A 14,999-nucleotide genomic window follows, 5' to 3' on the forward strand; every position below is an offset into this window, starting at 1 on the left:
GCTGGTGGCTTCTGATTTTTGAGTCTGCGATGGAGAGCCGCGCGTCCAGGATGTTTGTGGGGGGTGGGAAGGGGGTCGCAGATCGTGGGTGCTTTGGGGGAGGGGAGAGAGTGGTAATTCCCAGGGTGCCAGAGGTGAGTGAGCTGGGTGGGGCAGCGGTTTACGCTGTCGGAACGGAAGGGAGGCAGGAAACCGCGAGTGGAGAAAGGGCCCCCAGATGTCAGCTGGGTGCCGGGAGCCCCGGGCGGGGGGGGCGGGGGCAGTGGGCGGTGGCTGCAGTCTGACCCGCAGAGGCGTGACCCGCGGGCGGGGATTATGGTCGCACGGCGTAAGGGATCCGGGAAAGCATGGGGACAGGATGAGGTGCGGCCCGCGAGGCTCCTCCTCCTCCAGGGCTCGCCGGGGCCGGGGCGGGGGCCGAGAGTAGCCCCGCCTCCTTCGGGACACTCGCCGCACGCGTGCGCAGTGGGCCGCAGAGTCGCCATGCCGGAACCGCGCGGGTCTTCGCCCCTTCGGGTAAACGCGGCGTTTGCCGCGCGGTACGGCCGCTACCGGGAGCGCGAGGAGCTGCAGCGGCGTGAGTGCGGGGCGCATGCGCGCGGGGCGGCGGCGCGTGCCGGGTAGTCGGGAAGTGGGGGTTTAGCTGGTCCTCCACGCTGATCTGGGGGGCTCCCATCTGTGCCCCGCAGTTAAAGATCGCTATGGGGACCGGGACAGCGGCGGCGACTCCAGCTCTGAGTCTGACTCTAGCGACGAGCGCGTGGTGAGCTTTCTCACCCCGGTGCCGTACATTCGGGAAGCATCCAAGCCCCCCACCGCTTCCCGACCCCGATATACAGAGGGCGGCTAACCTCCAACCGCATTTCACCCGACGGGAGTTTCCATCCACCTCTTCCTAGTCCCATGAAGGACACACAGCTCCCTCTCCATCCCCAGGCGGTGGCCAGATGCCCCCCTACTTCCCCTCTCCCGCCACCATCCACCGGCCCATCCTGATGTGTGAGGTGCGACCGCAACAGTTTAACCATTTGTCAGGGCCGACTCAGTCCCGGAAGTGGAACATCCTTCTGCCACATGGGGCACTCACCTTCTCACATCAGCCCTGATCTTGGGGGCCTCACTGTGCAGCCCGGCCCCTGCTTGCTCTCCCACATATGTCCTTTCTGCTCACCAGCCCCCACGTCAATCCTTTGTCCCCAGGAAGTATCCTCCCCTTGCCCATTACCTTCCTCTATCTCAGATCCTGTACCTCTGTGTGGCCCGCCCCAGTCCGCCCCCACGAGGGCCCCTCTTCCTCTGTCACCTGCTTCACATCTTCCCACCGCCCCTCTTACCCACCCTCCATCCCCCAACCTGCCTCTGTCCAGCTGGGTCCCTCTCCTTCCTCCTAATGTATGCCCCCCCACCCTAATTTCCACACCCTCTCAGCCCACCTGCTCTGTTACTTAGTGTCCCCCAGCCTCCACCAGGGCTGTCACCGTCTCCCTTCTGAAGTCATCCCCGATCCTTCTCATGCCTTAGGAATTTGACCCCCAGCAAGAGCGTGACTTTTATAGGACTCTCTCCTTGTTGAAGAAGAAGGACCCCCGCATTTATCAGAAGGATGCCACCTTCTATCAGAAAGCAGGTCTGAAAAAAATAAAAAATAATAAAAAAAAAGAAAGCAGGTCTGGGGTTGCGCCTCCCTAAAGCCCGGGTTCCTCATTGCCTTACTGGTTTTTGTGACGACGAACCCTTATACCATATATGTTTTATGTTCTATGCCGGAAGTGCTTAGCGGAGTGTTTTAGGTTATTACTTGTTAATAATGACTGTGTGCTTGACCCTGTTCAAAGCATGTGTTACTGAGTGAGCCCAGCCAGCTACTACCATGTAGTACAAGTGTGATATTTGAAATCGTGGTCTGACCCTGGCCCCGCCCGGTGGGATTGTCCACCTGGGGAAGGAAGGGGGTTATGGGTGATGGCAGGTGTCTTCTGGCAACCCGACAGCATCGTCCTCGGAGAGCGAGGAAGCTGAGGAAGCCAAAGAGAAGCAAAAGAAGATACGGCCTATGTACCTGAAGGACTATGAAAGGAAGGTTATCCTGGAGAAAGAAGGGTGAGGAGAGATCCTGACCCCCCGCCCCATCCCTCCCCAGAGCCTTCCCAGGGCAGGCGGATGCATGGGAGTCTTAGAAGAGGTGGGAAGAAGCTGGTGGTGACTCACCAGGATTGAGGGAACCCCAGAGAACAGGAGTGTCCGTGACCCATCTGCACCGCACTGCCCCCCAACTGCTGCTCGTAACAGCTCCCCACCCCGTGGGGACAGACGAGCCGTGGGGAGTCTATTCTGAAGCCCCCATTTGTCCTTACACAGCAAATATGTCGATGAGGAAAATTCAGATGCAGAGACCTCCGATCAGAGATTCCAGGTAGGTAGGGTGGAGGCCCCGGTTGGGGGCCGAGGGGCCTGGGGCTGGGTCTGAGGCCCATGTCGCTCTCTCTGCAGCAGATCTCGTCGCAAAGTTACGTAGAAGAACAGAAACAACTCAAGGAAAGGTGAGCCTGGGCCTACTGAATAGCCAGATGGATCAGATTTGAGCCTGAGTTCAAATCCAGCCCTGTTACTTCATGGCTGTGTGCCCTTGGGCACATCACTTAGTCTTTCTGTGCCTCAGTTTCCCCGTCTGTTAAATGGGGTTGATGACGCCCTCTATGTCACAGCACTGCTCTGAGCTTGTTGAGGAGAGCCCAGGACTTAGTAAACAGGGTTCACCTTGGGACTGTGGGCAGGGACCAGGCTTCGTCTCCTGAGGCGTACTCTCTCACATGGGCAGCTTCCGGGCATTCGTGGAGGACAGCGACGATGAGGACAGTGCCGGGGAAGGTGGCTCTGGGTTGCTGCAGAAACGGGCCAAAACCAGGGAGGAGAAGGTGGGTGCTGGGCCTGGCTGGCTGGGGGTTGGTGGCAGGAAGGGGTCCCCAGACCCTCAGTGCTGGCCTACCCGCAGGCCCAGGAGGATGCGGACTACGTGGAGTGGCTGAAGGGGCAGAGGGAGATTCACAACCCTGACGCCCTGAAGGAACTGGTGAGTTCTCAGGTCTGGTCCGTCTCCAGGCTTTTTCTGGAAACCAGTCCTTGAGGGAGTAGCCAAGAGCCCCTAGTCTGAAGACGGGGTGTGCCCCTCTCTGGGTGCCAGTTTCTACTCCTGTAAAATGGAAATTGTCCCCCCTACTTTATAGGCTGGCTGTGAAGTTTCAGTTATTTAAGTCCACATGGAGCCAAGCCCACCCTCCTTCCCTGCCCACAAGTCCCTGACCTGGGTCCTGTTCCCCACCCCCCACCCCCAGACGCACCTCAAGGAGTATTGGAACAACCCAGAGCTGGATGAAGGAGAGCAGTTCCTGCGGGATTATATCCTCAACAAACGCTATGTGGAGGAGGAGGAAGGCGAGGAAGAGGAGGCAGAGGAGGAGGAAGGGTAAGCAACCATGTCCCCCAGGGGCCTGGAGCCAGTGCCAGAAGGCAAAGGGCCCCAGCTGTTTACTTTTTCACACAGATGGTAGCGGAGTTACTGTTCTGTGAGGAGGACCTGCGGCGTGTGGGCTCTGGAGCTAGGTGGCCCTGTCACTGGATTTTGTGCCTCAGTTTCCCTATCTGTAAAATGGGGGTGCCTCCGAAGTAGGGCTCTTGTGAGGATTCAGTGCGTTACTGCAGCTGGTACACAGGAGTGCAGGGGCTCAGCTGACCCCCAGCCCTGTCCCATTTTTGTCCCCCAGGGGCCCCAGCCTCCCGGTCCAGCTAGCCGTGGACGATTCCTCAGATGAGGGGGAGCTGTTTCTGAAGAAGCAGGAGGACTTTGAGCACAAGTACAACTTCCGCTTCGAGGAGCCGGACTCGGCCTTGGTGCGGGACCCGGGGCTGGGGCTTGGGGGGGTAGGGGGGACCTGGGCCTTGGGGCCCGGGCCGGGAGAGCCCAGAATCACCTCTGTGGCCCTTCTGGTCTCCCCTGCTGCCCACAGGTCAAGACCTACCCTCGAAGCATCGCGTCCTCTGTGCGCCGCAAAGATGAGCGCAGGAAGGAGAGGAGAGAGGAGACACGGGAGCGAAAGAGGAGGGTGAGCGTGGGGCTGCCGGGCTGGGGAGGGCTGCCCACCCTGCGGGGAGAGCTCATGCCCTCCCTGTCCCCCGGGCCTGCCACCCGCAGGAGAAAGTGAAGAAGCAGGAAGAGCTCAAGCAGCTGAAGAACCTGAAAAGGAAGGAGATTCTGGCGAGGCTGGAGAGGCTGCGGCAGGTCACAGGCAACGAGACACTGGGCTTTGAGGAGCGGGACCTCGAGGACGACTTTGACCCCACCCGGCACGACCAGCTCATGCAGGTGCAGCCCCTGCGCCCCACCCCAGCCATGCAGTGCTGCTTGGGACAAGGCTCTGGAATCCGTGCTTGTTTCCTGGCTGTGTGGCCTCAGAGAAGTGACTTGCCGTCTCTGAGCGTGTGTCCCTTTCTCTCTGTAAAGTGGGTTCAACCATATTGTGTACCTCAGGGCCAGTGTGAGGATAGCCTGAGAGAAGTACACATAAAAACTGGTAACGCTCAGGGAACAGGGAGTGGCTGCGGGTCCTTGGAACTTGTTGCCATTAATGTTTATTGTTGGTTTGAGGGGACATAGCATCCGGCCACAGAAACAGGCAATAGGGCTGTATGGGGAAAGCAGCGGGGACCCTGTGAACCCCAAAGAGACCCCTGACCAAGCCTACGAGCTCAGGGGAGGGGACTGAGGATGCGTAGGCTTCAGTTTCTCCATAAATGGAGGTAGTTTCTGTCTCTTGGGGGTGCTTGTGAGAATGCAGGGAGATGCAGCCCAGCATTGGGCATACAGTAGGTGCTTCATAAATGACATGATTTGCAATATCTGCCTTTGCCAGGCACCCACTGGGTGCTGGGATTCCATCAAGGGCCCAGCAGTTTCAGTCCTCTTGGAGCTCATGAAATGGCAAGAACCAGCCTCGTAGTCACTGAGCACCAGGCCACAGAGCGGTCGGTCCCTGCCCTCCCAGAGCTCCCAGTCTAAACTATACAGTTATAACCCCCAGCGATCAGAGTGGTGGGGGGGACGTGCAGGGGGAGGTGGGGTCTTAGAGGTGTCCCGGGTCGACTTTGTTGGGCGTGGTGGTGAGTGGGTCAGGGCAGGCAGCTGAGGCCTGAAGAGCAGTTAGGCAGCCAAGGAGGGAGGGAGCGCACCAGGCGGGGGGCACCGCAGGGGCAAAGGCCTGTGGGAGGGAAAGAACGGCGGCTCTGTGGAACAGAATGGTGCCCAGTGCGGCAGGGGGTACTGGGGCATGGAGGGGCCTGGTCACACAGGGTTCCCCTCACGTCAGCAGCTAGGTCTGGAGGGTGCTGGGAGCCACGTCAGGTGTAGGAGTACCACTGTGGCGGGGACTGGGCCTTGCTGATCGTCCGGGCCCTGACCCTGCAGAGGTGTTTTGGGGACGAGTACTATGGCACCGTGGAGGAGGAGAAGCCGCACTTTGAGGAAGAGGAAGGGCTTGAAGGTGAGGTCCCCGGGGGCACCAGCCTGGGGAAGCTGCTGGGTCTGAAGTCCGAAGTTCCACCCTGACCCCCTACCTCTGTGGCCTCTGCAACCAGATGACTGGAACTGGGACACGTGGGCTGGGCCTGAGCAGGGTGGAGCTTGGAATCAGCAGGAGCTGCACTGCGAGGACCCCGACTTCAATGTAGGTGCCATGGGCAGAGGGGAGACCTGGGGGGGTACACGGGGCCGCCCCTCCCCGCCGACGGCTGGCCTGACCTTGGCATCTCGACAGATGGACGCGGACTACGACCCCAGCCAGCCGCGGAAAAAGCGGCGCGAGGCCCCCCTGACGGGCAAGAAGAAGCGCAAGTCACCCTTCGCCGCAGCTGTGGGGCAGGAAAAGCCGGTGTTCGACCCTGGTGAGGCCCGGGCTGGTGGCGGTGGGCGGGCGGGGGCTCCGCGGGGCCCGGCGCACCCTGGCAGCCTGGCTCCCGCCCTGCACAGGAGACAATACGTTCGAGGAGTACCTGGACGAGTATTACCGGCTGGACTACGAGGACATCATTGACGACCTGCCCTGTCGCTTTAAGTACCGCACCGTGGTTCCCTGCGACTTCGGGCTGAGCACCGAGGAGGTGGGGCCCCACAATGGTGCCCAGCCTGGGGGGGGAGGTGCCCCGTGGGCAAGGGGGAGTGTGCAGCCAGTAGATGCTGCGACCCCCCCCACCCCCGTTCCTTCTCTGGAAAACACCAGTACTGATAACGTTCCCCTGCCTCAGACGGGGGGCTTCCAACAGTGCTTTGCCCTAGAACGCGCCGTAAATAGTACTTTTAAATCTATTAGCTAACATCCGCAGTTGGGTGGCCGTCAGGACTGGGTGGGCTCTGGAAACAGATGGCCCAGATTCGAATCCTGCTGTGGCCACTCACCAGCTGTGACCCAGGACGCTGTGCTTCCATTTCCCCATCTGTAAAATGGGCCTAACCGCAGCCCCCACATCGTGGCTGTGGAGCTTTGGTGAACGTGTGCGGCTCTTGGAGCGGCGCTCGCCCCTCAGCCCTGGGGGCCGTGGGGGCTTCACCAGTCACGGCCAGCAAAGTCCACGCTTATGCCCCCTGTACCTTCTGCATTCCCTCAGTCTCCCCGGCAGCCTTTCAGTAGTTTCTAAGGGGCTTGCCCACCTCCTGGTTGAGGAAACTGAGGCCTGCAGCTGGGAGCCTTGGCACCGAGCCCCTTGCCTCTTCTGAGGCTGCTGGGACCGTGGTGCCCGAGTGAGGCTCTGGGACCCCTGGGCCCAAACTGGAATCTGAAATCAGCCACTTCCCGACCACCTGACTAGGGCAAGGAGCGCCTTGCCGAGCCTCAGTTTCCCCATCTGAGGCCCGCTGCCAAAAACATCCAGTGGCCTCCACAGAAAGCAGTCCTCTCCTGCTATGGTGACATCCCTGCCGAGCGGTAGTAGCATGACCCGCCTTTGACCAGTGAGGCGGCTGAAGCTGCGAAAGCCAGCCCCCCGCGCCCCCGATCCAGGGCTCACACAGCAGGACCCCACCCTCCCTTCCTGTGCAGATCCTCGCTGCCGACGACAAGGAGCTGAACCGGTGGTGCTCCCTGAAGAAAACCTGCATGTACAGGTGACAGGGCTGGGCCAGGTGTGCCCCGGGGGGGGGGGGGGGGACCTCCCAAAGCTCCCGGCAATAGGCGCCGTCTGTGGGCACCCCCAGGTCAGAGCAGGAGGAACTGCAGGACAAGAGGACGTACAGCCAGAAGGCCCAGAACTCCTGGAAAAAGAGGCAGATCTTTAAGTCACTTTGCCCAGAGAGGTGAGTGTCACCGGCTGGAGGAGGGTGGGCTTGGGAGCCCATTGGGCCTGGGAACGGGGCCTCTTTTCTCGTCCCGGGCCACAGCTGCGTGACCTTGGGCAAGGCCCTTGCCCTTTCTGGGCTTGCTTCCTTATTTTTAAAATGAGGGTAAGGGGTTAAGATGGCTCGTTTCTTGTTAGTTTTTGAGGATTAAGTGAATTCATGTAAAGTGCCTAAAACATAGGAAATACCATACAGGTATTATTATTATTATGCCCATTATTTCCTGATCTATAAAGCAGGAGTGATAGGACCTCAGAGAGCTGATTTAAAGCTGCAATAAATCAACTTCCATGAACAGCTTTAGTATAGGCTCAGGCTCAAAAAGCCAGAGTGCTCAGCAATGCAATCGAGTCTCAGAGTTCAGTAGAAAAGGCCCAGTTTTGGTGTCAGACTTCAGTTTGAACCCGAGGCAGGCCCCGCATTTGGTGCCTTGCCTCTGAGCCTCTCCTTTCCTCATCTGGAAAATGGGGGATGTGTACTCAGGAATTGGCCTAATCATGACCAGCTTGGGCTCAGCCTCCACTTTTCTGCTCAGGACGGAGACGCTTACGGAAGCCACAGGGAAGCCACACAGAGACAAAGATGGCCCGCCCGGGCAGCTGCTGGCATCTGCTGGGGCCCACAGGAAGCAGCCCCAGCCTGGGAGCCCCCCAGCACAGGAAGAAGCAGTTCCCGTGTCACACACCCAGAAGCCAATCCCCCAGAGGCGGAGGAGGGGCAGGAAGGCGCGTCTCCTGGGCCCCACCGTGACACTTGGGGGGCATGAGTTTAGCCGCCAGAGACTGCAGGCCTTTGGCCTCAACCCCAAACGGCTGCACTTCCGCCAGCTGGCCCGGCAACGGAGGAAGCCGCGGGGTCCCAAGAGCGGCCCCTGAGCTCCAGGGAGCAGGCAGGGGCCCTGGCGTTCCTCCCTTCCATCGCACTCCTCATGCATGTCCCTCATGGACCGTGTGGACTCATGGGCAGAGAAGTCTTCCTGTCTCACAGATGTGGAAGCCGAGGCCTACCTAACAAGCTTCCCCCCCGCAACTCCCCTTGAGACACAGCTTGGACCCCATCCCGCAGACGCTGGGCCAGCCACAGCCACAGTCAAGTTAAACGGCTTTATTAGCCCCCAGTGGCCACAGTTCCCCCCACCACCCCTGGACTTCGGCAGGGTGGGAGCTTTGGGACCAGCGAGGGGCACAGGTGGTCCAGTGCAAACTACAGTACTTGAGTCAGGCCCTGAGTGGGTATCTGGGAGCCCTCCCTCCCTGCCCTGTGCGGAGGGCTCAGCCGGCCGGAGAGAGGCATACTGGCTCTGCCCCTGTCGGGATGGCCCCCAGTTCCGAGGTTTCCTGGACTGGTCTCAGCTGCACTTGTCAAGGGTGTGAGAACGGGAAGACCCATCACCTCCAGATTTCAAGCTCCCACACCCAGCATGACATAAATAAAAAAATAAATAGTGCGCATCTTCTCCCCCAACCCCACCCGTTATAAAAACACAAAGTCCTCAGAGCTTGGGCGTTTGGCTTTGAGGAGCCGCCCCGTGCGAGGGAGCCGCAGTGTTGGCTGGGAGAGCTGGGAGCAGAGGTCTTCCAGGCTGTGGTCCTGAGCATGGCCCTCAGCTACGGTGAACATGGGGTAGCGCTCGGTGGCTGAGGAGGAGCTGAGGACCTGGCGGGAGGGGGGGAGAGTGGCTTAGCCCCAAACCATATTCACTGTCCTACAGGTATAATTATCCTAATAGGTATATTATCAGGTGCTTCCTGAGCTCAACTCTTATCCCTCCAGGGCGATGACCCAGGCCAGCCAATCAGCACCTTCCATTCCCTGGCCACTGTGATGGGCACATGACCCAGGGTGACCAATGAAGAGCAACCTTAGGATTTTTGCTGCATCTTCTGGGAGTGTAGGGCTCCCTTTCCACTGAACAGGGAGGTGGGTGCCCAGAAAGGCCAGTGGCCACCCCTTGCCACTATAAGGGTGAGGCCCTGATGGGACAGTAGAACCGTGAGACAGGGAGCTCATGGATGCAGCTGTCCTTCAAGCAATGATGTCCCTAACTTTTCATCTCCTGCCCTTCTTTTGGTCCAATCAGTCCTAGCCAGGCTTTTGTAGCTTGTGGGCAGGATAATAGTCTTGATTCCCCAGGTCTGCTGGACTCGAGGTCTCTCTTCCTCTTCTACGCCCTCACTGCCCCCTGCCCTCTGCCCTCCACCGCTCCTGGCTCACCCTGGTCAGCTCTGAGCAGAGCGTCTCAAACTCCTTCTGGTCTCCAGCATAGAACCCCACTGTACAGCTTGGGTCCATCTTGGCGAAGGCCATCTTTCGGGGTGAGGTGCAATGGAAGGACTGGGGCATACAAATGAGGGAAGCTCAGGGCCCCGGCCTCCTCCACCTTCCCCAGCCCCACCCTAGGGATCTGACCCGGCTCACCTCCAGGGGGAAGTCAGCCTGACTGACATCCACAGTGGGCTGGCAGTAGTGGGGGTCCAGGTAGAGCAGGAAGTCATCTGCAGGGGTGGAGGCATGAGGGGGGCTGAGGAAGGGTAGGGTGGGGGGGGCAGGATGGAGCGGGATGGGGCGGGCCTACCCTGATAGCCGATGAAGTACAGTGAATGCCGTGGCTTGCCCCCCATGATGCCCAGGCATAGCTCTGAACGCAGGAGCTCCTGCAGGGAGAAAAGCGGGTGGGGAGTATACTCCGGGCAGGTGCGGTCAAACAGGCCCTTGAGAAGCACTTAGCAAACCCCGCATGTGTGCAAACCCAGCCCCTTCTCATGGAGCTGACATTCCAGTGTAGGAGATGAATAAAAAACAAGACGAGTAAGTGCTGCCATGTGTCACTAGGCAATAGCACTGGGAGAAGAATAAAGAAGGGAAAAGGGCTTTGCAATTTTAAGTAGGGGAGTCAGAAAGGCCTCACTGACAGGTGACATTGCAGCAAAGGCCCGAAGGAGGTAAGAAAGGGAGTTAGGAGTGCATCTCTGGGGAAAGAGCACTCCAAGCAGCTGGAACAGCGAGTGCAAAGGCCCTGAGGCCTGTGTGTTCTGAGAACAGTGAGGAGGTTCATGTGGTGGGGGCAGAGAGAAGTGGGAAGGAGAGTGGGGGCAGATGAGGTCAAGGCATGGGTAGGGGCATGGTACAAAGCCTTGCAGGTGTAGGGAGAACTTTGGCCTTTATTCTGAGTGAAAACACCCCAGGGTTTTTCCAGCCTTGCCATTCCTTTTGCCTGGAGCACTCTGGCTCCTCATCTGCCCTGGCTGGAGAGGGGCTTTCCTAGGCTGTAGCCAACCCCCTCTGCCCCTCGCAGTGTTAGTTTTCGTTCCTCTAGAATCTAAGGTTCAAATGCCACAGCTATCAGTTTGGTTTCAGACCCGCTGTCTGTCCTTCCCCCAGTAGAATGTCTGCTCCCAGAGGGCACGAACGTTTGCCTCTTCGCCCCTGAAACCCAGCAGCTGGGACAGCATTTGGCACATACTGGGTGCTCCCTAACTACTGGGTAACCAGATGGACGGATGAAGGAAGCAGGAACACTTGACCCAAGCTACAGAAGCCTGTGTGGCTCCCGGGGGAGGCTTAGTGGAACTTGGCCGAACCTACCTTCACACAGGGCACATACACGGGGTTGAGAGTCTCGCCGCCCAGCCGCACTGGCACCAAGATGACCACGGCCTTCCATTCGGCTGTGGGGTCCAGCCTGGCCACCAGGCGTGCCACATCTGCCTTGTACACTGGGAGGAGGATGCAGCAGGTTACATTCTTACCCGCCCTTCGAGCCTCAGAGCGGGGCCCTCCACGTGCCCCTGTGATGTCGGAGGGTCCCACTCCTGTCATCAATGGAAACGGAGGACTTCCTCATGCCCCACCCACCCCAAACTCTACCCCCCGACAATTCCAGGGCCTCCGGGCAGGTGTAGACATCCCCGTTTTACAGAGCGGGTGACTGAGGCCCTGAGATTTAGATGAAGAACATAAAACCAGGAGGAGGCAGAGAGCCTTCCCCACAGCCCAGAGCACCTCCCCAGTTCCAGGCCTGCTTAGTCTTTACTTACTCAGCGTGTGAGTTTGCCAATATGGAAACAGGAGCTCCAAGCAGTCTGCCCCTCTGCTGAATGTCCCTGCGTGTCCCTCCCCCTCAAGTCCAATCTGCTGGTCTCCATTCTCCCACGTCCTCCCTTACTGCTAGGTAAGCCCCTTCCTGGCTCCCAGAAAAGTGGATCCAACCCTTCTGGAAACACAGCTGCTATGGTCAGAATGCTTGTGTCCCCCTACCATTCAGATGCTGAAATTCTAACCCCCAAAGTGACGGGGCCTTTGGGAGTGGACTAGGTCATGAGGGTGGAATCCTCATGACTGGGATCAGTGCCTGTATAAGGCCCCAGAGAGCTCGCCGGCCCCCCATCATGTGAGAACACGGCAAAATGAACCAGGAAGTGCGTCCCCACCAGACACCAAATCTGCTGGTGCCTTGATCTTGGACTTCCCAGCCCCCAGAACTATGAGAAATAAGTTCCTATTATTTATAGGCCATTCCGTCTGTGGCATTTTTGGTATAGCAGCCCAAACGGACTAAGATAGTGACCATCTGTTAAAATCAAGTATCGCCCCAAACATCTATAAAATTGACGGTTTTTTGCAAAAAAAAAAAAAAAATCAAGTATCGCCCCAAACATCTACAATTTTATATAAAAATTCATAGGTTTTGTAGATTCTCTGACACCGATCCATTGAGGCTCCTATTAATGAAGACCCTATCTAAACTGATTTGGAGGAGGGGCGCCTGGGTGGCTCAGTCGGTTAAACGTCTGCCTTCAGCTCAGGTCATGATCCCAGGGTCCTGGGATCGAGCCCCATGTTGGGCGCTCTGCTCGGCAGGGAGCCTGCTTTTCCCTCTGCCTCTGCCTGCAGCTCCCCCTGCTTTGCTCTCTCTCCCTCTCTCTGTCAAATAAACAAATTAAATTAAAAAAAAAAAAAAAGAAAGAAAGAAACTGATTTGGAGGATAGTGGGGATCAATAATAATATTTAATATTTGGCGAACACTCACTACGTGACATGCCCTGCTCAAATGGTTTAACTTGTGTTATTTACTCACTTAATCCTTATAACAATCCTGTGAGGCAGAGAGCAGACTTCTGTACATGTTAGAATTATTTACAGAGTAAGAGTAGATTGGACCTGAGAGAGGGAAGCCTTATGTCCTCTATTCTATCACTGGCAGAGAAACCCCTAACGTTTCCTCTGCTGGTTCCAGAGGCAGCGGAGGGGTCCTGAGCACCTCCCACTGCGTGCGCCTCGAATCCTTTCCAAGGCTTCCTCTGCCCCAGAACTCGTTTCAGCCTCTGAGAAGGTAGGTCCTCAGACGCAGCTGAGGTAGCGACTGGCTCAGGGTGAGAACTCTGGGACCTTGGTTTCCAGTCTCTTACCTGTGCAGTCCTGAGAAACATACACCACCAGGCGGGTGACCTCTGAGCAGCTCTCCACAGCTTTCCTGGGGGGGGAGAGGGAAGGCCTGAGTGCCTGGGGGAACCCAGTGGCTCCCGTGTCCCCTGCGGCGGCCCTCACCTGAGTATGTGCGCCACCAGAGATGGCCCATACCAGTCCCCCGCCTTCTTGCCTGAGCTCTGCCCAAGCTCCACCAGCCGGTGTAGGCCAAAGGGGGCCTGGGGGTGGTCGGCGAACCAGGACACTATCTGCCGGTGTCGACGTTCCTGCTCCAGCTCAGGGGTGCCCCGGGCCCAGCGCGGGGGCATCCAGCGTGCAGGCTCACGGTAACGGTTGGGAGAGGCCAACCCTGATGGCTCAGAGGGGCCCGGGCCCGTGCTCTCGGCCCATGTCCAGTCTGGTGGGGATGGAGTACAGAGTCAAAGGGTGCTGGTGGGGCGGTGGGGGTCACAGTTCCCATTTGCTCATGCTTTCTGTACAATTCTAATGCTCCTGAGACCCCAGGTTTACCAACAATATTCACATTCCTGAAACTTGTTGTAACAACTCTCACTCCCCCCCCCACCCAAAACATACTTTGCACACAATCTCACATACATTTAAGCTTAGTTTACAAACAATTCTGACCCTGCTGCTCTGTGTGCTTGGCAGGATGCTCCTAGGGCGCACTTCCCTTCCACCACTCACCTCGGGGCAGGAAATGCAGCAGCAGGCCCTGGGCCAGCATCATCTGCCCACTGCGCAGCATGCATCCCCAGCCACAGTCCGAGGTTAGGCCACCTCCAGCCAGGGGCGGGAAGTCCCGGCGGTATGTGAGCCACAGGCGGGACGCGAAGTCCCGCTGGAAACGCTGGATGTCACCTACAAGAGCAGGCTTGTCAGCTGCCACCAGGCACACCAGGCCCCCCTCAACCCCAGCCTGGGGCCACCGGCTCACCCTCGCCCTCGAAGCGGTAGCGGCGGCCACAGAGGTGGACGCTGGAGATCTTGCTAAAGCTGGTCCGGCTTTTGACTGCCCAACCTGGGGAGACGCGGGGCAGCACCCAGCCAGATGAAGCGCTGGCTCGACAGACATGTAACACAACAGTTACGACAGCAGCAGCGCTTCCATCCCCCACCCCGGTCTGTGAAGCAGACACCATCCCAGGTCCCATCTCAGGGCTGGCCCTGGGCAATCCATGCCGGATTCCCCTCCGATGGAGGCAGGGACCCTCGTAACGGCCACGTGAGTGTTTGCCATCAATTCAGGATGAATAAAGCAGTTCTGATGATTGTATCCGTTTTACAGAGGGGAAAAATGAAGGCACAGAAAAGCAAAAAACCTTGCCCAAGGTCACCCGGGAGTGGCTGAGGCTTGGAAACACATTCCTTTTTGGACCTGCTGCAGGTCCGCCCGGGGCAGGGCAGGGCGGGGGACCCACAGGTGACTCACAGGAGGAGAGCAAATGGTGGAATACTCGGCAGGGCCAGGGTCTGGCTCCCCTCGCCCCCCACCCCCTGCCTGGCCGAGCCCTCGGCCCGCTCCTATCTCAGAACACAAGCCCCGGGCCCGCCCCCTCCTCACCGTACTTGACGTTGTTCCAGGCCGTCAGGAACTTCGCCTTAAACTTGTCCACTTCGTCCGGCTCCCCGGGGGCGGCCGCGGGCGAGCCAAGAGCGGGGCCGCTGGCTCCAGAGGGCCTCAGGCCGTTAGGGTCGGGGACTCGGGGGCCCCGCGGCCTGCGGCCCTCGGGGCGGCGCGCGTCCTCCGGGCTCCCGCTCCGGTACTGCGCGGCGGCCGGCGACACGGAGTTCATGGGCGCGCCGGGAGGGCGGACCGAGGGCCCGGGCGGGGGCCGCGCGCGAGCGCCCAGGGGGGCGGGCCGCGACGCCCGGGAGGGCGCTAGTCGGCCCCCGACGCGGCGGCCAGGCCCCCGGCCCCGGCGCGGGACGCTGTCACCGCCGCCGCCGCCATTTTAGCGGCCCTGGCCCCGTGAGCCAGGCGGGCGCGACACGGCCGGACGCCCCGCCCCGCCCGGCCCCAGCCTGGGTCGCCGGGCCCGGTTCCGGGTGGACGCGCCGGGACCTTCGGCCGCGGCGCCCCCCCGCAGCGCCCCACGAGCACGCGCCGCCACCCTATCGAGGCGCCCAGGCGCGCCCGAGCACCCCCCAGCCCCGCAGGCCCTTATCGGAGGCCCCAGAGCCGGGAGG

General features: G+C 59.4%; 2 protein-coding genes across 7 annotated transcripts; one reads left to right on the plus strand and one right to left on the minus strand.

Annotated features, from left to right (window-relative positions):
- Positions 1-352: 352 nt before the first annotated feature.
- KRI1 (KRI1 homolog) lies at positions 353-8,828 on the plus strand. Of its 4 annotated transcripts, XM_045863017.3 has the most exons (19): positions 360-577; positions 690-763; positions 1,522-1,627; positions 1,992-2,100; positions 2,359-2,413; positions 2,491-2,540; positions 2,819-2,915; positions 2,993-3,070; positions 3,333-3,463; positions 3,762-3,888; positions 4,005-4,100; positions 4,190-4,360; positions 5,459-5,534; positions 5,629-5,717; positions 5,808-5,934; positions 6,020-6,150; positions 7,086-7,150; positions 7,241-7,339; positions 7,917-8,828. In XM_045863017.3, the coding sequence occupies exons 1-19, from the start codon at positions 484-486 to the stop codon at positions 8,254-8,256; spliced, it is 2,115 nt and encodes a 704-aa protein (XP_045718973.1). In that variant the 5' UTR covers positions 360-483; the 3' UTR covers positions 8,257-8,828. The 4 variants fall into 4 exon arrangements, with proteins under 4 accessions (XP_045718972.1, XP_045718971.1, XP_064427153.1 ...); XM_045863016.3 differs by having other exon boundaries at positions 353-577; positions 2,494-2,540; positions 5,629-5,934; XM_045863015.3 differs by having other exon boundaries at positions 354-577; positions 5,629-5,934.
- ATG4D (autophagy related 4D cysteine peptidase) lies at positions 8,466-14,999 on the minus strand. 3 transcript variants are annotated; one of them, XM_045863018.3, is made up of 10 exons: positions 14,374-14,996; positions 13,747-13,830; positions 13,497-13,670; positions 12,930-13,206; positions 12,791-12,855; positions 10,967-11,097; positions 9,957-10,035; positions 9,800-9,876; positions 9,596-9,715; positions 8,466-9,037 (listed from the first exon to the last, which is right to left on the minus strand). In XM_045863018.3, the coding sequence occupies exons 1-10, from the start codon at positions 14,603-14,605 to the stop codon at positions 8,855-8,857; spliced, it is 1,422 nt and encodes a 473-aa protein (XP_045718974.1). In that variant the 5' UTR covers positions 14,606-14,996; the 3' UTR covers positions 8,466-8,854. The 3 variants fall into 3 exon arrangements, with proteins under 3 accessions (XP_045718974.1, XP_054360896.1, XP_045718975.1); XM_054504921.2 differs by lacking the exon at positions 9,957-10,035 and having other exon boundaries at positions 14,374-14,999; XM_045863019.3 differs by lacking the exon at positions 9,596-9,715 and having other exon boundaries at positions 14,374-14,998.

This window comes from Mirounga angustirostris, unplaced genomic scaffold (genome assembly GCF_029215605.1).
Source record: "Mirounga angustirostris isolate CCGP_5_RB_7025 unplaced genomic scaffold, mMirAng1.0.hap1 SCAF_1, whole genome shotgun sequence".
Lineage (NCBI taxonomy): Eukaryota > Metazoa > Chordata > Mammalia > Carnivora > Phocidae > Mirounga > Mirounga angustirostris.